At 35.9% G+C, this 26,623-nt stretch overlaps 1 protein-coding gene across 17 annotated transcripts in view; it reads left to right on the top strand.

The window, feature by feature from the left end:
- STAU2 (staufen double-stranded RNA binding protein 2) overlaps window positions 1-26,623 on the top strand; it is a 320,999-nt gene that overhangs the window by 134,481 nt on the left and 159,895 nt on the right. For all 17 annotated transcript variants that reach the window (XM_040262036.1, XM_040262033.1, XM_040262035.1 and 14 more), the window contains one exon: window positions 11,043-11,103. In XM_040262036.1, coding sequence (XP_040117970.1) covers window positions 11,043-11,103 — 61 coding nt within the window. The remainder of the gene's footprint in view (window positions 1-11,042; window positions 11,104-26,623) is intronic.

The raw sequence follows: 26,623 nt of genomic DNA, 5'->3' as shown, positions 1-26,623 counted from the left end.
AAAAATAATCAAGATATATACATAATTGAGTGGTGATGGTAGTGGTGGTTTAGTTGCTAAGTTGTTTCTGACTCTTGCGATCTCATAGACTATAGCCTGCCATGCTCCTCTGTCCGTGGAAGAATTTAGAAGTGCAAAAGACTGAACAGTGAAGAAAAAATTAGCCTCACTTTACCCTGAGACCCTCAGACTTGGTTTCTTCCTAAAGGTGTCTCCCATGTTTAGTTAATGTTTGTACATCATTTAGAATAGTGTCTGAATATAGTGAATCTTGTATAAGGATTTAAAAAAAAAAAGATAAATGTCCTCACAAAGATATTCTGTATGTATGCACTAATATATCTCCACTTTAAAAACATTAAGATTTAGTGAATTGCAGCTTAATGAATTTTGACGTGTGTGTATATGACCACATCACAATTAAGATTTATGACATTACTGTTACCCCAGTTTCTTAATGCCATTTTATAGTGAATGTCTTTCCTTTTCCTCAGCTCCTGACAAACACTGATCTGATTTCTGTCCCTATAGTTTTGCCTTTTCCAGAATGTTGAATAAATTGAATGGTACATTGTGTAGCCGTTTGTGTCAACCCTTATTGCTGAGATTCATCTATGTTGTTGTATTTATCATTTGTTTATCATTTGTTATCATGTATCTTTTCTGTTTGTTACTGTTTTAATCTTTACCAACATTTAGGTTTTCAGTTTGAGGCTATTGTAAATATAGTGGTTGTAAACATTCATGTACAAATCTTGATTGTATATATTCTCTAATATAGCCTGTTAGGTACATATTCATATAATAGTGCACAGGCCACTTGTTTAGAAACTAAAGATGTTTTCCAGAGAGGTTGTACCATTTTCATTTCCACAAGCAATGTTTGAGATTTCTGCTTACTCCACATCTGCTCTAGCTCTTGGTATTGTTGGTTTTTATAGCTTTGATGATGGTATTAGGTGTTTAATGTTGTTTTATTGGATTTCATTTCCATTTTCCCTAGTTAATAATGCTGACTAGTTCATCATATATTTATTTACTACTTGTATCTCTTCTTTGAAGTATCTGTTCAGAATTTTTGTCTTTTAAAAAATTGGATGGTTTACTTTATTATTGAGTTCTAAAAATTCTTTATATATTTTGGATGCCAGTGCCTTCTCAGATAAAGGATTTCTGTTTCTCGCTTTCTGTCTTCTCTTCTCCTTTTTTACATATGTTGTCCAGTTGTTCAAACACCATTTGTTTAAAAGATTAATGCTTTTTCCATTGAGTTCGTTAGACCTTTATTGAAAATGAGTTGACCACTTATGTGTGGATCTGTTTCTAGATTTTCTGTTTGTTAATCTGTATGTCTATCTATTCTTCAGCTGTACAACTATATATAGAGTGTGCCTTTTTGGGATAAGGTTTGAGATCAGATAAAGAACTTTATCTTTGTTCTACTTTTAAAAAATTATTTTGGCTAATCTTTATATTTTCATAATAAATTTTTAAATCAATTTCTACCAAAAAAAATCCATTTGGAATTTTTCTTTGGGATTGTGTTGAATATTACATAGATCATGTTTGCATTTATTAATATATCTTCAAAATATTGAGTCTTCCAACCTTTGAACAAGATCTTGCTCTGTTTATTTAGGTTTTTCAAAATATATCCCAGCAGTGTTTGTACTTTTTTATGGAAATATCTTCATATTTTTTATGTTTATCCCTAAATGTTTCATGTTTGTGGGTGCTGTTGGTAATGGCATTGGTTTTTAATTTCAGTTTCTAATTCTTCTTTTCTAGCATATAGAAATACAATTGTCTTTATATATTGACTTTGCATCCTCTGACCTTGCTGAACTAACTTATCTGTTTTCTGCATTGATGATTGTGTTATCTCTTAATAAAGACAGTTTATTTTTTTCTTGCTAATCTGTATGGTTTTATTTGTCCTGCTTTATTGCCTTGAGTGAAACATCCCATTCAGTGTTGAGTGGAAGGTTGATTGTTGAAACAGAAAAACAGGTATCTTGACTTTGTTCCCGATCTTAACAAGGAAATTGTTCAGACTTTTGCTATTATATAACATGATGCTTGTAGGTTTTTTATACAGCTCTACATCAGGTTAATAGTTCCTAGTGTTCCTGCTTTGTTGAGAAGTCCCCCCCCCATAATTATCAGTGAATGTTGAATTTTGCCAAATGTTTTCTCCGCATCTGTTGATGCTGACATGATTTTTTCTGTTTAGTTTGTGGATTGGTGAATTTTTTTTTTAATGATGGATTTTTAAAATTTATGTGATACAGGTTTCCCCCACTATCTGAAAGTAAAGCAATGCCTGTGAAACCTTTTGTAAGCCAAAATGGCCTGAAATACAGAAGCAATTACCTTAGGACTCATCTTGCTAATGAATGCACAAAATAAATCCAGACAGAACACAGGTCCTCACACACGGTTCAAAGCTGTGGTGACTGGATGCTGAGATACTGAGTATAGTTGCCACTTTCACTGCTCTTGGTGGGTGCTGCCTCAGCAATGGCTAGCTGTGAAGTAAAATACCGAATGGTATTTTTTGGTTTTCCATAAAAGTGAAAATCCTCTTTGGATTTCTTTTAGTTAGCAAAAACAGGTACTAGTGCATGTCTTTCATAAAAGCAAAGTGACATAAACTTTTGAAAAGTGTGAAATACCTGTATATACATACACAGCAAAAAATTACCATTTTAACCATTTTTAGGTGTATAATTCAGTGGCATTAAGTACGTTTACAGTGTTCTACAACTATCTCCACTGTCCACTTCCAGAAAGTTTTCATCATCTGAAGTAGAAATACTGGTTTTAGTATCATTATCAGGGTAGTGCTAGACTCATATAGTAAGTTTGGAGGTATCTCCTTTTCTTTCATCATCTCAGAGAGTTTGGTATTCTTCCTTCATTAATCGTTGAGTAAAATTTACTGGTGGAGCCATCAGGGTTTATAATTTTTTATGTAAGAAGGCTTTAAGTATAAATTGATGTAAAAATAGATATAAGACTACTCAGATTACCTACTGCTGAGCAAGCTTTGGCAGTTTGAATCTTTCAAGGGTCTGTCCATCTCCTCTAAGCTAAATTTAATGGTATAAAATTGTTCATAGGATTCCTTTGTTATTCTTTTAATGGCTATAGCATCTGTAATGATATTTTCTCTCTCATTTCTGATATTGATAATTGTTTCCTCTTTTTTATCCTAATGAATCTAGCTAGGGGTTTGTAATTGTTTTTATCATTTTCAAACAACAAGATTATGATTTCATTGATTTTTTTCCTATTATTCTCTTTTCAGTTTTACTGATTTCTGTTCTTTATTTTAATCCTTTCTTTATTTGCTTTGGGTTTAATTTTCTGTTCTTTTTCTACTTTTGTAAGCCAGAAGCTTAAGCTGTGGATCTGAGAATTTAGTGATATATATTTCTCTTTAAGTACTGGTTTAGCCCTGGCCCACAAATTTTGAGAAGCTGAGTTTTTACTTCATTTCATCAAAATGTGTTCTAATTTCCCTTTGGTTTCTTCATTCAAGTCCTATGTCTCTTCTGATTTTGTTTACTTCTTTTATCAAGTGCTAATGTCACCAACTATAAATTTGACTACTTTCAATTTTATCAGTTTTATGTACTTTGAAGCTATGTTGTTATATACATATACATTTAGGATTGTTATATCTTTTTGATGACTTTACAACTTTATTATTATGTGATTTTCTTTCCATCCCTGGTAATATTCCTTGTTCTAAATTCTTTTCGATATTAATATAGTCACTTCAGTTTTATTTTTATTAGTGTTTGCATGGGGTATTTTCCTCCTACCATTTTATTTTTAGCCTATCAGTATCTTTGTGTTTAAATTGGTTTCTTTTAGAAAACATATAATTGAGTCTTGCTTTTAAAAATACCCTTTGACAATCTCTACCTTTAGTTGGGAGTGATCAGACCATTTGTACTTATTGTAGCTTTTGGTGTGGTTGGATTTAAACCTATCATTTTTCTAATTGTTTCTATTTATTCTATTTATTCTTTGTTCACTTTTTTCTTTGACCTCTCATGTAGTCGTACATTTTACTTATCTTTATATGTATAAAACCCATAATTCATTGTTACTAATTTCGCTTTATATAGTCAATTTTCTTTCTATGTGGTTAGTTAATTAGTTCAGTTGCTCAGTCGTGCCTGACTCTTTGTGACCCCATGAATCGCAGCACACCAGGCCTCCCTGTCTATCACCAACTCCTGGAGTTCACTCAGATTCACATCCATCCAGTCAGTGATGCCATCCAGCCATCTCATCCTCGGTCGTCCCCTTCTCCCCCTGCCAATCCCTCCCAGCATCAAAGTCTTTTCCAATGAGTCAACTCTGCATGAGGTGGCCAAAGTACTGGAGTTTCAGCGTTAGCATCGTTCCTTCTAAAGAAATCCCAGGACTGATCTCCTTTAGGATGGACTGGTTGGATCTCCTTGCAGTCCAAGGGACTCTCAAGAGTCTTCTCCAACACCACAGTTCAAAAGCATCAATTCTTCAGCGCTCAGCCTTCTTCACAGTCCAACTCTCACATCCATACATGACTACTGGAAAAACCATAGCCTTGACTAGACGGACCTTAGTCGGCAAAGTAATATCTCTGCTTTTGAATATGCTATCTAGGTTGGTCATAACTTTTCTTCCAAGGAGTAAGCGTCTTTTAATTTCATGGCTGCAATCACCATCTGCAGTGATTTTGGAGCCCAAAAAGATAAAGTCTGACACTGTTTCCACTGTTTCCCCATCTATTTCCCATGAAGCAATTAGAATCACAGAAAATACATTTAACCTCATTTTTACCGTTTTCAATACTCTTCATTTGTTTAGATCCAGATTTCTTTCTGGTATTATACTCCTGTTTGTAGAACTTCCTTTAATACTACTTGTATTAGCAGGTCTGCTGGCAGTGGTTTCTGTCAACTTTTATTTGATGAGAAATTTATTTTGTATTCATTTTAGAAGTTACTTTTGTGTGGGTACTGGATTCTGAGTTTTTCTGTTTCTTTCAGCACTTTCAGAGATCTCATTCCATTGTCTTCTGATTTGGGTAGTCTTTTATATGAAGTCTGCTGTAATTATCTTCTTTTTCATCTTGATATGCTTTCTTCCTCACTCTAAAGGCCTTCAGAAATGTTCTTTTTTTTATTAGTTTAGCAGTGTAACTGTGATGTATCTAAATTTGATTCTTTCCCTTCTTTCTCCTCTTCTTCCCTCTCCTCCTTCCTTTTCTTTTTCTCCCTGTCCGTTCATTTTCTTCCTCTTCCTCCTCCCTTTCTTCTCCTTTTTGTATTTTTTCTGCTTAATGAATATGAATATATTGGATCTGTGATTTGTTGTTTTTTAAAAAATTTTTGTCAGTTTCTCAGCTATTATCTTTCTTTTCAGATATTTCTTCCTTGTTTTCTCTCTCCTTGGGAGTTTACAGTTATATATATGTTAGACCATTAGTATTGTCTTATGGATCCAGGATTTTCTGTTCCTTTTTATTTTTCACTCTGTTTTTTTGTGTGTCTCAGTTTGAGTAATTTCTATTAATTTATCTGTAATATTACTGACATTTCTTCAGGTGTGTCCATCTGTTAATAATGTTATCATATTAATTTTAATCTGTTGTATTTTCCCCCTAGGATATCCATATGCTTATCTTATAAGGTTTCTGTTTTTCTAATGAAATTTTCCAAATATTCATGCATGTTGTCTGCCTTTTTCATTAGATCTTTTATCCTGTTAATCATAGATAATATAAAATTTATTTCTTAGAGTTGCTCTAGCACTTGGGTCATCTCTGGGCTCTGTTTTATTGACTTGTTTTCTTATTTTTAATTTTCATTTATTTATTTTTAATCAGAGGGTAATTGCTTTACAATGTTGTATTTGTTTCTGCTATATGACAACATGAATCAGCTATAAGTATATGTATATCTCCCCCCCGACCACCATCCTTGAGCCTCCCTTTTATTGACGTCTTTATCATTTGATATATTTATTTTTGCAATTTTGGGTGTCTTATAATGTTTGAATGAACAGTGGACATTGTGTATTGAGAAACAGTAAAGGCAGAGTTAAGTAGTACTTATGTTAAGAAATAGGCATGTCTCTTTTTCTGTCAGACTGTTAACATGGAGGGTGGCATCAATCTAGTTGGTAGTTAAGCTCATTTTGGGTGTTTTGTTTCCACAGTCACTATTAACTTCAGATTCCTTTAGCTTTGGTTTGCCACTGTCTTTGTTTTGTGTGGGGTGAGGTTTTGGGAAGATTTTCCTCAATTTTTCTGCACCATCCTCTGGTTTCATCAGTCCTCTCTTTGCTATGCCATGAGGTGAGGGATATCTCTATGCTTCGTAGTCAATTGCTGTTGCTTATTATTTGGTTGTAGTATTATGTTGGGTATAGAAGCATAGTTCTTGATTTTCTTGTACAGCTTCATTCTTCAAACTCTGTGTGCCTGAGTCTCAGAAGTGGGTTTTTTCCTAATGTTTCTACCTCCTTCTCCATGATAACCAAACTTTACTTTTGAACTATAGGTTGTCTTAGCTGCAGTAGTTTTCCAGCCCCTTCCCCAGCATTTTCAGAAATCTGCTTTATATTGGTGCAGGGATTCACTCTCAAGGTTTTCACCCACTTCTTTTTTTTTCCTGGGAGCAAGTAACTTGCTTCTAATCTTTTTGCAGAAACAGTGAGTCTTTGCCTGAGCTTTTGGAGCAACAAAATTTCTTGCCTTATCTCAGAGGCAGACAGGATTTGTTTATCCGTTTTCTCTTGTAGCCTGTGCTGTTTGCTTTGTGTAAAAGAAGAGTCTAGTGAGTGAAGTCACTCAGTCGTATCTGACTCTTTACAACCCCATGGACTGTAGCCTACAACACTTCTCCATCCATGGGGTTTTCCAAGCAAGAGTACTGGAATGGGTTGCCATTTCCTTCTCCAGAGGAGTGTGCAAATTTCTATGCTGTTCTCTCTGCTTCACACCTGTACCACTGAGTGGGGCTCTTTGGTTCTCTGCTGTATCTCCAGTTGTCCTGACTTCCCAAAGGAAGCCCATAGAAAAGAACTCTCTGGAGTTCCTCCTAATTTTTCTAAACTGCTATGCTGACCCTCACAGTCTTTTAGAATTCATTAACATTTCATCTGCTTTCTTCTTACCAATATTTTTGATATTCATCTCTTTCTTCTTTGCCAATGTTGAAATATTTGGTGAGCCGAACCTCGCCTCAGAGGGCTTTGTCACTCTCTAGAATTCATGTCATTTGTTTGCTTTACAATCTCAGATCTTTGATGGGTTTGAGAAAAGTTATGATTTCTTACATTGTCTGAGTCACTGTTACATTTCTACGTTCTAAGGAAGAGCAGAACACTCTTTACTATTTAAAAAATACACTGACTTGCATCATGTGTTTTTTTTCAATTATATGGGGTTTTAGTTACAACTTTGAGCTTGTAAGATATAACATCAAGATATAACTGGCATGTGTTTCATTCTTTGTTATATTTGATTATTATATATTGTTCAAAGTAATACTTATATATGTATAAGAAGTCAAGACTTATTCAAGATTAATGATATAAAGACTCAAGATTTATAATAAAAAAACATGCTGTCCTGCCCTGGGACTGCCCATTTCTGTACCTTTTTTACAGAGGCAACCACTTACTACCTGTTTTAGTTGTTCTGTTATTTTGTACTGTTAATAACTGACACTGTAGTTTCTTGATTTTTTTTCTTTTTAGATGTTATCTGAGTTCCTGCTTTGAAAACTGAAGTTAGTTTTCTTACTCAACATGTATAGTATTCTATGTCTCTCCAACTTATCCCTGTACCCTCTGCCAAGTAAACATTTCATGTACTGTTTAGTGTCTTTGTTTTTTCTTTCTTGGAGTTCTTTATCTTCCTCTTCTATGTTGGATTGTTTGTTTGATAGATCTGCTGAAGACCCAATGTTTTGGTTTTTCTCTTCTCAATTTCCCTTTTAATCCCTTTCGCCTCTCTCGTTGAGTTGCCTGCTTTCTGGACAGTTTCCTTGTTCTTTATTTTCTTGTGTTGATGGAGTACATGATTTCATCATTTCCTGATAGAGAATGCATGAGTAATACAGTTTTTTGAGACCATGTAGTTCTGATATATCTTTATATTTCCCCCACACTTAATTGGTCATTTTTCTGAGATATAATTCTAAATAGGAAATATTTTTACCACAGTTTTGAAGGCATTGTACCAATGTTTTCTACCTCTCAGCATTGCTGTTGAAATTCCAAAGTCTTCGGGTTCTTTAGCCAATTTATGAAACTTTTACATTTCCTCTCTCTCGTGATGCTTTTCTCACGTCTTTTCTCAGAAGTTCTGAAATTTCTTGAGTGATTGACTGGATTTGTGTATTCTTTGATAAACTGTTTTTGCGTGTTTGGGCTTTAATCCAGAAATTCGTGTACTTTAAAAGTGGGGAAACTTTTATATTTTTTCTCTGATGATTTCTTTCCTTCCATTTTTGCTCTTGCTTCTTTCTAGGATACCTGTTAGTGTAAAGAGTGATTTTTTGCTTCTGTCTTCCTTTTTTTCTTTTCTGTTTCTCTTTTTGTTCTGTTTACTGGTGATTTCTTCAGTTTTGTCTTCCAGTCCTTCTTTGAAATATTTTCCTTTGGCTACTGTATTTTTTATTTCCCAGAGCTACTCTTCATTCTCAGAATTTCCCTTTTTATAACCTCTTGTTCTTGTTTAATGGGTATAATACTTCTGTCTCTCTGAGAGCTTTTTTTTTAACCCTTTTTTGAGGTTTTATTCTGTTCCCTGTGTTATGCTCACCATTCCTTGTGGATTGGGAGACTGATTATTGTCTTTAGAGGCTCAGTGATAAAGGGAGCTGGGGATCTTATCTTCTAGGCTGTGCCTTTGGAATCCATCTCTATTTTCAGTGTGGTATATAGGTCCATCCCATCCTCAGCTGTACCTGGTGTCCAGAGTCTCTTTGTTTTAGGCCTTTCTAAAGAGGCAACATTTTAGGAAATTTGTCTCCTTGGGGTCACAGAAGTGACCTGGAAATTTCATAACATTTGAAAGACTTCCAAACAATCTTTCTATTTTCATACTCTTCCAGGATTCATCTTTAGAAGTACCAGGTGTGCTTCTGATTCCTGAGGCTTTCTGGGGTCCTGAAGCACAAATCAGTTTACTCTTTGTAAGCTCTTTGTTAGCTTCTAGCTCTGCAGGTGAGGTTTCAGCTGCCCAACATCTGCTAAGTTAGTTATAATTAATCTACTCTCCATGTTACAGATTTTGACTTATCTCTTCTCTTGATTCCTTTCATATTCAGGGGAGGCTGGGGGCAGAGGGAAGGAGAGAGAGTTTATGGATTATTGGATTATCAATTTAGAGTTGTTTGGGGAGAGAGAAGAGATTACTCTTAATGTTTACTCTGTCATGTTAAAGCAGAAACCTTAGAAAAGCAGTTTCATTAGAGTGTTGAGATAGAAATCAGAGAGCAGCAGGCTTGGGATTCAGTTAAAGAAAAATTAGGCTTAGGGGATAAAACCTAATATTTAAATAACTTTGGTTGTTAGTGGAAGGAGAGAAAAGGAGGAATGAAGTGCTAAATCTATTATTATTACCAACTTCAACTGAGCCCTCAAATGCCTGAGGATCTGTATTCTTCTAATCGTTGAGCTCTTTCTTTCCTAGACTGTTTCCTTCCTGTGTACACTTTCCTTAGATTTATAACCTCCCTCCCTCCCTCAGCGCCCCCTTCTCTCTATGATCCTGTCTCCTGCTTCACAGAGAACATGTGCGTGGGCGTCTCCTCAAGCCTTCCCACTCACGTGTATCTGCATTGACGCACATTACCTTCTCTTCCACCCTTTCACAGTTGCAAGCTATTTGCTAGAAATGTAGTTTGTGTTTGGAGAAGGCAATGGCACCCCACTCCAGTACTCTTGCCTGGAAAATCCCATGGACAGAGGAGCCTGCTGGCTACAGATCATGGGGTCACAAGAGAGTCAGACATAACCTAGCAACTAAACAACAACATGTATATGTATAACTAAGAGTCGGACACGAATGAGCGACTTCACTTTCACTTTTCACTCTTCACTTTCATGCATTGGAGAAGGAAATGGCAACCCACTCCAGTGTTCTTGCCTGGAGAATCCCAGGGACAGCGGAGTCTGGTGGGCTGCCGTCTATGGGGTCACACAGAGTTGGGCACAACTGAAGCAACTTAGCAGCAGCAGCAGCAGTTTGTGTTTATATATGGATTTAATTTATCCATTTGATCTTTGACATCTGATAGCATAATATAAAAAATAACAATTATAAAAAGAAATATGTCTCCCCCCTACCCCGAAGTACTTTTTATCAATAACACCAGCTCCACAAAAAGAGAACATAACCAGTTAATGTCACTTATAATTTGATTAAAATACTACTTCAAAATGTCTGACCTCAGAGTGTATTTTACACTAAATGTTCACCAAATCATCTGGTAAAAGCCAGGATATTCCAGATTTTGCTTAGAGTTAGGGTTTAGTTTTTTATTTTTTTGTACCTATCATTAGCAGTATTCAGTGACCCTTATCAGGACTTTTCCAGAACAGACATAATAATATTTCTATCATTAATTTAACTTCAGAAGTGATAAAAAATCTCTTTTAGTTACTTTAGCACTTGCGATGATTATTGTTTACTGTTTGGAAACAAATTATTTACTTCTTCACCACCTTGATAGAGCCCATGTTATACATAATATATATACTAAATATTATGCTAAATATGAGGCTTTCTTGATGTAAATTGTAAATTTAAATAGATAAAATCATGAGGCATAAGAAACAGATATGAATGTAGAAAAGGGATAGAGGTTATAGTTCTTGTTAGTGATTCTTGTGTTCATGGTCCTGGGGTCAGCAGTGGAGAGGATGAACAGAATAACCTGTACCCTATTTTTATTAATTAGGATTAACTTTTTTTTTTTGAATTTAAGTTTCTTTCCTGAATTTAAACAATTGGTTTAATTTTTCAGACAGGGGAAAACAAAGGATGGAGTGGTCCAAAGGCTGGGTTTCCTGAACCAACAAATAACAGTAAGTTTCTACCTTTATTTTAGCTACACTTGGTGTTCGTCAGTGGTTCCATGACATGTCCCTCACTGGGAATTTACTGGGTCTTTTTGGGCCTGAGATGCTATGCTCAGTGTTTTGAAGGCTTCAGGAAGTTGTGGTGTTTGCTTTCCTGCAACTGAGAGAAGATAGAGAGACTCATATCTTTAACATGGTTAAGTCATTGCAGACAGAAAACCATTTTATCCATAAAGTGATGATGTTTTTTTTAAAGTTGTTTTTATTGTGACATTATCACAGTAGAAAAGAATCAAGAAAGAGAAACAGTTATCTACCAGTCCAATATAACCCAGCATTAACTGTATTCACAGTTCTACTTTTTTAGGTACACACACAGACACTTTTACATAATTAAAATATAGACAAAAATTTGTAGTGTGTTTTCATTTAACACTGTAGTATACATTTTTTAGATTGTGCTGAGTCATTAGAATTTTTGGTATTTTATTAAAATTACTAATTGAAATATCAGAAATGTAAGGATAAAATTGCTCACAATTTTATTCCAAATAATAGTATATCATCATTTAAAAATCCACTTCAGTTCTACTGAAGTGGGAGAAGGGAGCTATGGTGATAGCTCCCTTCCTGGAGTGAATCCTCTAACTAAATACTTCTGAGTAGTTAATGGGAAAATGAAAGGTCTTCCTGAGTCTTTGGGACCTTGATTGTTTTCAGCTCAAAATAATCTACATGTCACAGAGAAACATTTTAGGATGGCAGGCAAATTTTGCTCACCTAAGATAATTCCCAGTGTTTGGAGCATCCTTTTAGTTGCTAGAGAGCATGCTGCCTGATTCATGAATCATCGAATAAAGCCAATTAGCTCTTCAAAAAATTTTAAAAAGAATAAAAATAAAAATCCACTTCAGGTATTTCTGTTTTCAAAGGTACATGATCAAGCTGTTATACACTGAAAGTGTAGACATTTTTAACTTCCACCCCGCCTCTCCCCAAAAGCATCTGTTTTCACTGAAGTGACCATTTTACTGTAAATCAGTAAAATGAAACAGCCAGCCAGTGAAGACCCTGGCAAAGTGAAGTCCCCAGTAAAGTCAGATCTCTCTCATTTCTAACCCCAGTTCTCTTCCTGATAACCTTCAGAAGCTAAATTAGCTTAAATACGTAAATTGTTGTCATGAAGAGTATTCTTTCATATTAGTAGCTCATCTTTCGATGTATAATGAAATTTGTGACAATTCTTATCAGAGCCTGCTTATGAGAATTGAATTCTTGGATTATCAAAACTAGCCTCTTGAAAAAACTATTTCAGTGAGGCAATGGTATTCATGAATTATTTTCTGGGAATAATTTAAATAATTCAGTATGACTCTGGGCCTTTTGTCCATGTATGTAAGGATGATGAATGTGATAGGCTCAGCACATTGCCCAAAGGAAAAATGGAATCAGTTCAGGATTCTCAGAGAGTTTTTAATTCCTTTGTTGTTTGAATATAGAGGATTGTATTTACTTGGGCTTCCCTGGTGGCTTAGACAGTAAAGAATCTGCCTGCAATGTTGGAGACCTGGGTTCAATCCCCGGGTTGGGAAGATCCCCTGGAGGAAGGCTTGGCAACCCACTCTAGTACTCTTGCCTGGAAAATCCCATGGATAGAGGAGCCTGGCAGGCCACAGTCCATGGGGTTGCAAAGACTTGGACATGACTGAGTGACTAAACACAGCACATAGTTATTTGGTCAAGGAATGTGAGAAACATTCAGTTGATTTCAGTTTTATGTAAAGTACTTAGAACAGGAGCTCCTTCTTTGTAAGCACCTAATGAATGTTAGTTTTCTTCCATGCCTTCTTCCCTCCACCCCATTTTTATAATAAAAATTCTATAATTTTGTGTAGGCTTGTCAAAAATGTCTTTCTTAAACTTCTTATCTCTCAGATTTTTCTGTATGTACACATGACCAAAGAATATGTATGGTTTGTATTTGAATGATTACTTTTGACATTGGATTTTTTTTCAGAGAACGTAAACATTACATATTTAAATATGGAAGTCAGGTAGTTGTTAATTTGGTAGTTTTAACATGAAAGCACATTATAGATGACCTGAAGCCTCCATCACTAAACAGTGGTATTTTGACCCTCATCTTTATGTCTGTTGATTTATTATTATTATTATTATTTTACTTTCTGAGGGATTTGGAGCTCCTTTGCAAGTAGGGGAAGAAATATCACAAAAGGGCCAGTGAGTTTCACTGATGAGAAAGAATGTGTAAGAATGTCTAAAAGATTTGCTTTAAACATAATGTTGGAAATGATAAGCTGTTTGAAGCATCCTTAAAATTTAACCAAATGTTAGCACTTTAGGACTTGCTGTGGTCTCCAGTGGTTCAAAATCTGAAAGAAGAATGCTCCCTGGCCACTTCCCAGTATTGTGGAGGTGAGAAAGCTGATACAGTGGTTCTCTGAGTGGGCCCTGCCCAGGTTACCGCAGACAGTGAGGGCAGTCCAGCTCTGACAGTTAACTGTCTCTCTTCTCCTGAGAAGAGAGTGTAGTTCTGTGTAGTGGAACCCCTGGGTTCTGTGTAGTAGAACCCCTGAGTCCTCTGGAGCCAGCTCCTAGCTACTTTAAATACAAGAAAAAGTAGATCACTATAATGACTCCATTACCTAAAAAATAATTTAAATTCACATAGTATGATAGCTTTTAGGTTAAAGTCTCTTCTACTTAATCAGTTCCTTAAGTTTGAAATTCTGCCCTAGGTGTTTCCTGTCCTGTGGACAATATGTGTCTTAGTGTTTTTCAGGCAGAAGTTAGAGCAGGGGTTGCTCAGGGTGGCACGTGAGGGGAAGACAGGAGTTTGAGACTGCCTGAGCTGCCTGCCTCACTGCCGTATTGTATGACCTTGAGCAGCTCAGTTTACACCTTCTTGTTCAATGTGCTCTGTTATGAGTTACACATACCAGTTTATAATGTTAAGTGTCTTTAATTTTCTTAACTTGATTAATCACCGTGGAATAACATCTAAAAAGGTAACATTACTTTGTAAACAACAAAATGTCATAAAGTGACTCTCTTCATTGTTTTCTTGGCTAAACTTTACTTCACAAATTGTAGTTGAAAAGAACAAAATTTTAACCACTCATTATTTGGATAGATACTATGAAATTAATTTGGAGCTATAGAATACAAAAATTAAGAGAATACAGAATTGTAAAGCGGAAAGAAGACAATTTTAGCCTGATGCAGTTAGCAACTGTCTGCTGCTGCTGCTAAGTCGCTTCAGTCATGTCTGACTCTGCGACCCCATAGACGGCAGCCCACCAGGCTCCCCCATCCCTGGGATTCTCCAGGCAAGAACACTGGAGTGGGCTGCCATTTCCTTCTCCAGTACATGAAAGTGAAAAGTGAAAGTGAAGTCACTTAGTCATGTCCAACTCTTAGCGACTCCATGGACTGCAGCCCACCAGGCTCCTCCGTTCATGGAATTTTCCAGGCAAGAGTACTGGAGTGGGGTGCCATTGCCTTCTCCACCATCTAACTGTAGGTAGACCAAAAAAACTTAATGTACATGTGCATTTAATATTTGAAGTGGGAGATTTTTTTTTAAAGATTACAGTCATAAGAAACTGCTAACAGGTACAGCTAAGAAATAGTTTAAATGGCTTTGCAAGTGATTGTGATTGCATAGCCGGGTTCCTGGCTTGATTGGCTGCAGATTTAAAATATGGACCTAATTTTTACATCCTTCCCAGGCTTTCTTCATTGTCCTGAGTTGCAGAACCTAGAGCATTCTAAGTGTATTTTCACCTTGTGAATCACTGTCATAGTCATGTCAAAGTGTAAGAACACATAACTCTGTAATGTGAGGTTTGTGTTAAATTTAGCATGGGGGCAATTTTATGATTGGCATGCACATAAAAAGCTAGATTTTTACAGATGAACGACTAGCAAGTTTTTTAAAAGATCATGCGTTTTAAAGACTTACTGATGGCTCATGGAAAATTTTGTAAAATACTTAGATACAGTTCAGTTGATAAAATCTTTTTTTTAATTCACATTCCATGTTTCTTATTAATACAGGGTTTTACTTAAAAGCAGGTTCATTGTTTCTTAAAGGTAAACTCCAGCTTAATTCAGAATTGGATTCAGCTCAAAGGTATTCACTGGTATGTGCCGAATCCACCCACTAAAACATTATTTGGAGGCATTTTTCACATAAATATTTTTCCGTTAACCTTTTAAAAAGTTTTATTTAGCCCCTGTGAAATATGCTGACTCTTCTAGGTTCATTAGAGATGACCCAAGACAAATACTTTGGGGATGGGAAAGAATTCTTATTAACCTTTGCAGTATTGAAGTTGACTTATCAAAAATTTTGTCACTTTTGTGTTACGGTTAAGACACTTCAGTCGTGTCCATTTCTGTGCCTGCCAGGCTCCTCTGTCCATGGGATTCTCCAGGCAAGAATATACATTTCCCTTTGGGGCCTTCCATAATAGAAGCTTCTTTGTAATGAGACAGATAAATTACTTGGAGCCAATACTATTTAAATATAAAGCCAGGTGATTCAACTTAATTATTTATTTGAACATAAACACTCTGTTGGAAATCTAAGAGTGTAGCTTACTTGTGTCAATCTTTCTTTTTCTTCTTCCAGTTTTATTGTTATAATTGATGTGTAACACTGTATAACTTTAAGGTGTACAGCATAATGATTTGACTTGCCTCATGAAATGATTATCACAATAAATAATGTTGGTGACTACTTTCTAGTCATGGTGTGCAGGCTTCTCACTGTGGTGGCTTCACTTGTTTGTGGCGCATGGGCTCTAGAGCACAGGCTCAGTAGTTGTGGTACACGGGCTTTGTTGCCCCATGGCATGTGGGATCTTCCTGGACCAGAAATAGAACCCATGTCTTCTGTATTTGCAGGCAGATTCTTAACCACCAAGGGAGTCTCAATTCATTGGTATTTCAATTAAGGGTATGAGAGAGTGTTAAACTTCTCTGTTTTAGGCATACCAGTTGAGTTAATAATCAAATGCCCATTTATTTAAGGAAAAATAACCTGAAACTAGAAGGAAATTCTTTAATCAGATTAACACAGTGTATTTTTCTGAAATATTCTCAAGAAAGATTGAATGAATTTAAATTTTCGTGATTTAAAAAACTTGCTTGACTTACATTTTTACATGCAGAACGATTTCAGATACATGTTTTTTGAAAAAAGAAAACCATATGCACAATGTAAGGCTGCATCCATTGACTGCAGGATGACAGTGTTCTTAAGCATAAGAGCAGAGAATGAAATCATAAGAAAGATACGGATTTAGATATATGAAAACCAAAACTGAATTCAAGGAACAGCATAAGAAAATAGAAAGTCAAATGATAGAAGGCATAACTTGCAGCCTATATAGCCACAGGTTAAAAATACACAAAGGACACTTAGAGATTAATAAACTGGTGGCTCAGTAGTGAAGAATCTGCCTTCAATGCAGGGGACACTGGTTCAGTCCCTGGGTCAGGAAGATCCTCTGGAGGAGAAAGTGGCAACGCACTCCAGTATTCTTGCCTGGGAAGCCCATGGACAGAGGAACCTGGCAGGCTACAGTCCACAGAGTCCCAAAAGAGTTGGACACACCTAGCTACTGAACAGCAATAGAAAAATGCCCAAAGAACTTAGGGAGTCATTTTAAAAGAACAGAAATTAAATAATGAAATTGTTTAGCAATCAGGAAAGTCCAGATTAAAAATAAATGTTACGTAATTTCTGATCCATATAATTGACGAGAATTAAAAATGATTATTCCAACCATTGAAGCAACAAGCACTCACCAGCTGTTACAGGATCGGGAAATAGCAGTGCCTTTCTGAAGAAGTAAGAATACAAAGTTTAGGACCACTTTTTCTTATATCTTAACTAAAAGTTATGGAAAAATGTAAGAGAATTTTTTTCTGTAATAAACATACCCTGGTTTATAATCAGAATAAAAAATTGAAGTATAACACTCACAGATGTACAGACTTTGGCCTGAATTGCACAATCTGTTTGAATTTAAACAAATGATATGTATATTAAATAGCTAGGGAGGTAGTTATCTGAACACCTAAGGCTCTCCACTTGAGCCTTTTATGACTTTTTTTTAAGAAGAGAAAATGAGTAGTTTTCTAAAGTTTGAATGCAATTTCAATTTCTGAAATGTGTTTTGGAAATGTGAAATATGTGCTCTGTATTCTCAGAGCCCTATGGGGATCAAAGGTGTTTGGAAGTAGGATTTTTACAACTGAAAAAAGCAGAGCAGTGACACACAGATGAAAGTCTCCCAGACTGAAGGTTGAGGTATTAAGAACTACAGTGTTGATTTTCTCTGTTATCAAAGAAACTCTACAATAAACATAGGAGAAAATAAGAGTAGTAAGTACTCATTCATCAGCTTGTCTAGAAAGATGGAGGTTTATAAACTCCCAGATAATATATTGTAATTTTCCAAGAGATGTTAAACTGTGTGTTATTTTTAAAGAAAAAATATAGGTAATACTTGATATATAGTAAATTTAACACATATAAGTTATGACGCATGATAATAAACACTTAAGATTCCTACCACTCCATTTGAGACCCACAGTATTACCAGTGTTGTTACCCTCTTTCACGTCTCTTGGCTGGCTTGCCTTTTCCCACCTGAGGTCACTGCTCGCTCTGGATTTTACATATAGTCCTCCCAACTTGTTAAGTATCTGTCTTTACAGTATTTGTTTTGTTTTGCTTTTTTAAACTTTAGGGAAAAAATGACATTATGCTGTATACTTTCTGGAACTTTGTTTTCCCACTTCAAATTGTAATTTAAGACTTCTGTTAACATATAGTTATTTCATCCACGGTGCCACTGTGTGCATATTCTGTAATTAATTTATCCTCCTATTAAGCCACTGAGGTTATTTGCAAGATTCTGTTGTTATAAACAGCATCACCCTAAACATTTTTGACCATGTCTCCTGGTACACATGTGTAAGAGTTTCTGGGAACACACCTTGGAGTGGAATCTGTGTATAACTGGGTGTGTGTAAATTCAGATTTACAGGAAATACTGGTTGTTTTGTGGTAGAAGAACAGGAGTGCCCTTAAAAATATCTAGTAGAAATAGAAACATTTTAAAGTCGCTTTTATACCTTTGATTTCATTTTGATGATGTTTTAGTTGGATTAGTTCAAATTTAGTTCAAATTCTCTTCTATCATTGTTAATATCTCAGTTGGGTGTGACTCTTTGTGACCCCATGGACTGTAGCCTGCCAGACTCCTCTCTCCATGGAATTCTCCAGACAAGAATACTAGAGTGGGTAGCCATTCTCTTCTCCAGGGGATCTTCCCAACCCAGGGATCGAACCTGGGTCTCCTGCATTGCAGGTGGATTCTTTACCATCTGAGCCACCAGGGAAGCTGTACTATATAAGAGTAAAATAAATAAGACTATATCATTAATCTTATTTATTTTACTCTTATATTGTTACTTAGTCTTTTGATGGATAAAAATTTTAAGTTCAAAGAAGATGAGAATTCTCCCTTTTGTCCTCTTTGGTACAGTTTCCACCCTGTCTCTCAAACAAGTAACTTTTGATTAGTTTCTTATATATTACTTCAGAATCTTTTTATACATATAGAAGCAAATTCAAATGTGGATAAAATAATACATACTTTTATTTAATATGTTTTCTAGACATACTTTTCTACAATTTTCTTTTCATTCAACAATATATCCCAAAGATCCTTCCAAGTTGATTATGTGTAGGACTTTAGTCTTATTATTATTGAACTAGTTTTGAACTGATGGCATTGGGATTGTTTACTTCCAAGGCATCTCAGTGGTAAAGAATCTGCCTGCCAAGCAAGCGACTTAGATTCGATCCCTGGGTTGGGAAGATCACCTGGAGAAGGGACCAGTTACCCACTCGAGTATTCTGGCCTGGAGAATTCCATGGACTGTATAGTCCAGTGACCAGTGAAATTGCTCAGTTGTGTCTGACTCTTTGCGATCCCATGGACTGTAGCCTACTAGGCTCCTCCATTCATGGAATTTTCCAGGCAAGAGTACTGGAGTAGGTTGTCGTTTCCTTCTCCAGGGGATCTTCCCAACCCAGGGATCGAATCCAAGTCTGCCACATTGCAGGCAGATGCTTTCAGTTCAGTTAAGTCGCTCAGTTGTGTCCGACTCTGTGACCCCATGAACCGCAGCACACCAGGCTTCCCTGTCCATCACCAACTCCCAGAGTCCACCCAAACCCATGTCCATTGAGTCGGTCATGCCATCCAACCATCTCATCTTCTGTCATCCCCTTCTCCTCCTGCCCTCAATCTTTCCCAGCATCAGGGTCTTTTCAAATGATTCAGCTCTTTGCATCAGGTGGCCAAAGTATTGGAGTTTCAGCTTCAACATCAGTCCTTCCAGTGAACACCCAGGACTGATCTCCTTTGGATCTCCTTGCAGTCCAAGGGACTCTCAAGAGTCTTCTCCAACACCACAGTTCAAAAGCATCAAATCTTCGACACTCAGCTTTCTTCACAGTCCAACTCTCACATACATACATGACCACTGGAAAAACCATAGCCTTAACCAGAAGGACCTTTGTTAACAAAGTACTGTCTCTGCTTTTTAATATGCTGTCTAGGTTGGTCATAACTTTCCTTCCAAGGAGTAAGCATCTTTTAATTTCATGGCCGCAATCACCATCTCCAGTGATTTACCATCTGAGCTACCAGGGGAGCCCACTGGGTTGCAAAGAGTTGTACATGACTGAGCGGCTTTCACGTCACTGTATTTTTATATTATAAATAATCCTGTTGCATAAAACCTCATACCCACATCCATTTACATGTTTGCTAGTGTTTTGAATAAATTCTCACAAGTGGAAATAGTAAGTCAAAGAATACGTGCACTTATAATTTTGATAAACGTCACCAGATTATGCTCAATAGAGACTTCCCTGTTTACATTCCTACCAGCAGTGTATGGGATTTCCTGTTTCCCCACAGCTTCAGTAAACGCGTGTTCGCAAACTTCTGGATAGTTGCCAATCTGATAGCTGAACTACGTTATTCAGTGTAGTTTTATTTTGCATTTCTCCCATTGAAAGTAGGATTGAGTGTATCTTTTGTACATTTATGAGCCATTTCTACACTTTTTTTTTGTTTCTAAACTAGTTTATGTGGGAAGGGGGGTGGGAGGGGGGTTCATGTTTGGGAACGCATGTACACCTGTGGTGGATTCATGTCAATCTATGCCAAAACCAATACAGAATTGTAAAGTAAAAATTAAAAATAAATAAATAAATTAAAAAAAATAAAAATAAAAATAAAAATAAAAAAAATAAATATATATTATATAATTCAGTCAAAAAAAAAAAAAAAACTAGTTTATGTCAAGTGATACAGTTATATCTGTTGCTCATTTTAAAATTAGTTTGTTGGTCTTTTTTTCCCCCTTGCTTGAAAAGAGCATGTGTATGTGCCTTTATGATATGACTGGCCAGTATTTTTCTTGGTCTCTTTATTTATGGTGGAATTATGTTTTAAATTTTGGTTTTCTTTTTAATGTATTTGAGTGGCCTTTATTTTATAATCTTTTATAGCATTTGTAATCTTAGCATAGTTAATAATGCCTGCTCCATTCTGAGATTATAAAAAATTCCTTTAATTACCTTCTGGAAATTCTATAGTTTTTTTTTTTTTTTCTTTTTTTTTGTCCTTAAGTCTTTGATACCTCTGGGATTTATGCTAAAAGTATGGATTCAGCTTTCATCCCGTTGCATTGGCTTGACTGTTGTATACTAAGACTCTTGTATGTGTGTGGCTTTATTCTGCACTTTCTGTTGTCTTCTGTTCATTTGACCATGGTGTATGTGCATGTTCTCAGTCGTGGCCGACTCTCTGGGACCCCATTAACTATACAGTTAGCCAGGCTCCTCTGCCTGTGGGATAGTCCAGGCAAGAATACTGGAGTGGGTTGCCATTTCTTTCTCCTGAGGGTCTTCCCACCCCAGGGATCAAACCCACATCTCCTGCATTGGCAGGCAGATTCTTTACCACTGAGCCTCCTGGAAAGCCCTCATTTAACTCTGCACCAGTTTTAATCATTATTTTGTTTTAATATGAGTAAACTTAAACTTTGTTTAAAACAAATGTGAATGAAGGTATGTTTGGTCTATGTTCTTTTCTGCACATACTACATGGAGTATAAATAATTGAAAAGATAAAAATCCCCTTGATATGAGGAATGAGAGGAGTGTGGGGAGTCACATTATCAATTAAAAGCACTAGAAGAGGCAGTAGGGGACTGTACGGTTGAAGGCAGTCTGGGTCCAGAAAGGCAGCGGTGATGGTCTCCCTAAAACCTCTGTGTGTAATGGGTGTAGGATTCATTCATTCATTCAGAAGGTATTTATAGACTACATTGTACTATTCTGGGGCTTCTCCAGTGGCTCAGTGTTAAAGAATCTGCCTACAATGCAGGGAGATGCAGGAGACTTGGTCCCTGGGTCAGGAAGTTCCCCTGAGTAGGAAATGGCAACCCACTCCAGTATTTTTGCCCGGAAAATCCCATGGACAGAGGAGCCTGGCGGGCTACAGTCCATAGAGTGGCAGAGAGTTCGACACAACTGAAGTGACTGAGCGGATGCACGTACTGGTTTTGGTATTATTGCTGATTTTAATGAAGTTTTAATGAAGTTTTTAAAAGTTGAAACTGCTTTTTGAGAACCTAGTCAGTCTGTAAGATAAACAGGGTTAACTATTCCTCTTCTGCCCATAAGAAAAGGAAAGAAAACTTAAAAAGTGGAAAGTGTAATTTGAAAAAAAAAATCAATTGCTTTTTTTATTTTAAAATAAAATCATGTAGCATAGTACCTGACATTGTCAGTGTTTAATATTTGTATAAATGAAAAAAAAGTAGTGGTTCACTTTTCTTCCCACTGTGTTAATGGTCTTAGATATCATCTAGACTTATAGTTCTCAGCATGGTGTTGCTGGACTCTTACATATAATAGGTGTCATTATTGGTATTTCAACAACCTAATGGAAATAATGCATTCATTCTTAGTAGATTGCTTTGCTTTGGGTTAGAACAATGTATGTCTGAGTTCATATCTCAAGCTGTTCTGAATCTCACATTGGCAGTCTTTGATGGAAGAAACAGAAAGATGATTTATTGTTACTAAAGAAATGCAGTCTGTCTAAAAGACAGATCCTTGAATCGTGATATTCAGAGAACAAAAAGACGACAAAAGTCCTAAGGCTGAAAAGATCGGAGAACATCCAGCTCTTAAATTGAGGTTGCAGGTGATTTTATAACATGCCTAAGAATACTCAGTTAGTTAGAGGTAGTGAAAACTTGAACCCATGTCTTACTGATTCTAAGATCTGCATTTGCCACTTGACAATGTATTTATTTCTTAGATATATCACTTGCTGGTAATTAAGGGAAAATTGAATAATGTTTTCTTAAAGAAATTCCACTAAAATTAAATATGCATTTTCTTGAAAGGATGTTTTATAGGATGTTTCATAATGTGGAAAATGTCCAAACTATTGTTTCAGATACCAGTTTGATATTCGGGTGGATCATGTAAAAATACTAAACGGCTGAGAAAGCACATGCAGTGTTTGTTTTACCAGTGAAACCACCATCTGCATTATATGACTTTTCTTAAGACCTAAAAAACTTTAGTAATAGTCCATTTTTAAAAACACTCAACAGACTTTTGAGGTGATGTTATTCAAGCATATTGTTTTATTCCAAGCTTTCTGGTTTGTGTTAAGATGATTCATAGACTTTTAGAGCTGAAAGAGATTTTCAAGTTCCCCTAGGATAATTCATTTTACAGATGAAGGAAACAAGGTAAAGAGGCAATCTGTAACCTGACCTCTGATAGCTGGGCTTCATTCAAGTATGTTTACCACTGAACTGTATCATCTTTTCTTTGTTACATTCTGTGCTAATATTTTTTTTTGTTACTTAAAAAAAAAGCATTTTAGTTTTTTTTTAGAGCAGTTTTAGATTTACAGAAGAATTGAGAGGGAGATATAGAGATGTCTCATATACCTTCCATCATCATATATGCATAAATTTTCTCATTAACAACATAGCTCAACAGATGGTACCTTTTTTTAAACAAATGATGAACCTGCATTGGCATATCATGGTCACTCAAAGTTCTCAGTGAGCCTTAGGGTTCACTCTTGGTACTAAACATTTTATAGGTCTAGGCAAATGTGTAATAATGTATATCTGTCATTACAGTATCATACATAATATTTTCACTGTCCTCAGAATCTTCTATGTTTTGTCTTTGTGTCTCTCCTAACCTCGCCTCACCCCTGCAGCCACTGTTCTATCTCTGTAGTTTTGTGTTTTCTAGAATATGATGTAGTTGGGATCACAGACCTGTAATCTTTTTGTATTGACTTGTTCCCCATAGTGATAAGCATTTAGGGGTCCTCAGTGTCTTTTCACGACTGATAACTCATTTCTTTTTAGCTCTGAAAAGTGTATCACAGTTTATTCACCTACTGAGAGACATCTTGCTTGCTTCTAAGTTTTGGCAATTATGAATAAAGCTGTTATAAACATCTGTGTGCAGATTTTTATGTGGACATAAGTTTTAAAATTTTTGATTAACTACCAGAAAACATATGCTAGTAAGAGTATGTTTAGTTTTGTAAGCAACCATCAAATGAATTTCCAGAGTAGCTGTGCCATTTTGCATTCCTGTCAACAACGAGTTAGAGTCCTTTAACTCCATGTTCTGATCAACACTTGGTGGTAATGTCAGTGTTTCAGATTTTAGCCATTCAGATAGTTGTGTAGTGATACCTGTTTGTTTTTGTTTGCATTTCCCTGATGACATATGATGTAAAACATCTTTTTGTATAGTTATTTGCCATCTTTGTATCTTCTTTGGTGAGGTGTCTGTTAAGGTTTTTGGCTCATTTGTAAAATGGATTGATATCTTATTTTTCAATTTTAAGTCTTTCATAAAATATTTTTAGATAATAGACCTTTATTAAATGTATCTCTTGCAAGTATTTTCTTCTAGTCTGTAACTTCTCTTCTAATTCTCTTGATAATGTCTTTTGTGGAGCAGAAATTTTTAATTTTAACAAAGTCCAGCTTATCAGTTATTTTTTTCATGGATCTGTGGTGGTATATGTGAAAAGGCATCACTATACCCAAGGTCATCTAGATATTCTCCTGTGTTATCTTTTAGGAGCTTCATAGGTTTGAATTCTACATTTATTACTGTGAGTTTTGTGACGGATATAAGGTTTGTGTCTAGATTAATTTTTTTTTACATATGCATGTCCAGTTATCCCAGCATCATTTGTTGAAGAGACTACCTTTGTTCCATTGTATTACCTTTGTTCCTTTATCAAAGATCAATTGGCTGTATTTATGGGGGTCCATTTCTGGGCTCGCTCTTCTGTTCCATTGTATATTTGTCTGTTCTTTCACCTATACCACATTATCTTGATTACCATCAAGATTACTTGATTACTACTTAAGTCTTGAAGTCAGGTAGCATCAATCCTCCAACTTTATTCTTCACTTTCAGTATTGTGTTGCCTTTTACAGGGTTTTTTGCCTTTCCATATAAACTTTGGAATCAGTTCGTTGATATCCATAAAACAACTTGCTGGAATTTTGGCTGCAATTATGTTGAATCTATAGGTTCAGTTAGGAAGAACTGACATCTTGACAATATTGAGTCTTTTTATCCATGAACATGGAATATCTCATTTATTAAGTTTTTCATGATTTTGTTCATCAGAGTTTTCTTCATACAGATCTGTACATATTTTCTTAAATTTATACCTAAATATCTCAGTTTGGGGCAGTGCTAATATAAATGGTATTGTGTTTTTAATTTCAAATTACACTTGTTCATTGTTGGAATGTAGGATATTTACCATAAATTTTACTATTTTTTTATTGTGATAAAAAATAACATGAGCTCTTTCCTCTGAATAATTTTAAGTGTGCAGTGCAGTATTGTTAACTGTAAGCACAATGGTGTACAGCAGATGCCTGGAACTTTTTCACCTTGTCTGACTGAGGCTCTGTTCCCCGTTTCCCCTCGGTCACTGTGCTGCGTGTTTCGATGAGTCTGACTGCTTTATGTGCCTCTTCTATGTGAAATCAAGTAGTTTTGTCCTTCTGTGACTGGCTTATATCACTTAGCATCATCTCCTCAAGGTTCGTTCATGTTGTTGCATTTGATAGGATTTCATTCTTTTTTGTGACTAAATAATATTCCATGGTGTGTATAAACACACTTTCTTTATCCATTCAACCATTGATGGGCATTTAGATTGTTTCTATTTCCAGAATTTTGTGAATTAGGCTGCAGTGAACACCAGAGTGCAGATATCTCTTTGAGAACTTGTTATCAGGTTCTTTTGGGTAAATACCCAGAAGTGAGATTGCTGTTTCACGCGATAGTTCTTTCTGTGGCTCTCTGAGGTAGCTCCAGCCATAGTGGCTATCCCATTTTATATTCCCACCAACAGTGCACAAGAGCCCCAGTCTCTTCCACATCTTTCTCAGCACTTAATTCATTTTTGTTAAAATAACAGCTTTCCTACCAGGTGTGAAGCAAGAGTACTTGTGCTTTTGCATTTGCTTCTCTGACCATCAGTGATGTTGAGCATCTTTTCATATCTATTGACCATTCATATGTCATCTTTGAAGAAATGTCTATTTAAGTCCTTTCTTGGTACATTTTAAACCAGATTAGTTTTCTTGCTGTTAAATTATAGAAGTTCCTTATATGTCTTGGATATTAACTGATTATAAAATAGATGGTTTGCAGATATTTTCTGTCACGCGATAAATTGCTTTTTCACACTGTTCATTGTTTTCTTTTCTGTGTAGAAGCATTTTAGTTTGCCATTGTTCCACCTGGTCTATTTTTGCTTTTTTGTGTGTATGTGGGGGGGCCCTGTGCTTTTGGTATCACATCTAAGAAAGCATTGCCTAGATGAGTGTTGTAAAACTTTTGCCCTCTGTTTTCTTCTGGGAATTTTACAGTTTGGGGTCTTAAGTCCTTAATCCATTCTGAGGTGATTTTTGTGTGTGGTGTAAGATTGAGGATCCAGTACCTGTCATTGGTATGTGGATATCCTGTTGCCCGTCTGTTAAAGGAAACTGTTCTTTCTTCGTTGTGTCGTCTTGGCACCATTGTTGAAGATCTCTTGACCGTAAAGCATGTCATTTCTAGGCTCTCTAACCTGTTCCGTTGGTCTGTATGCCAGTATTTATGCTTGTATCCTTGTGTTTCGATTACCACAGCTTTCTGATATATTCTGAAATCAGTAAGTGTGATGCTTCCAGCTTTTTTCTTCTTTCTCAAGATTGATTTGGCTATTCAAGGTCTCTTATAGTCTATATGAATTTTAGGATTTTTAAAAAAATTTCTGTAAAAAATGCCTCTATGATTTAGATAGGAATGGCATTGAATCTAGAAATTGTTATG

Source organism: Oryx dammah, unplaced genomic scaffold, assembly GCF_014754425.2.
Source record: "Oryx dammah isolate SB20612 unplaced genomic scaffold, SCBI_Odam_1.1 HiC_scaffold_19, whole genome shotgun sequence".
Taxonomy (NCBI): domain Eukaryota; kingdom Metazoa; phylum Chordata; class Mammalia; order Artiodactyla; family Bovidae; genus Oryx; species Oryx dammah.
Note: the sequence above shows the minus strand (reverse complement) of the source record. Positions and strands in the feature narration are given on the sequence as shown.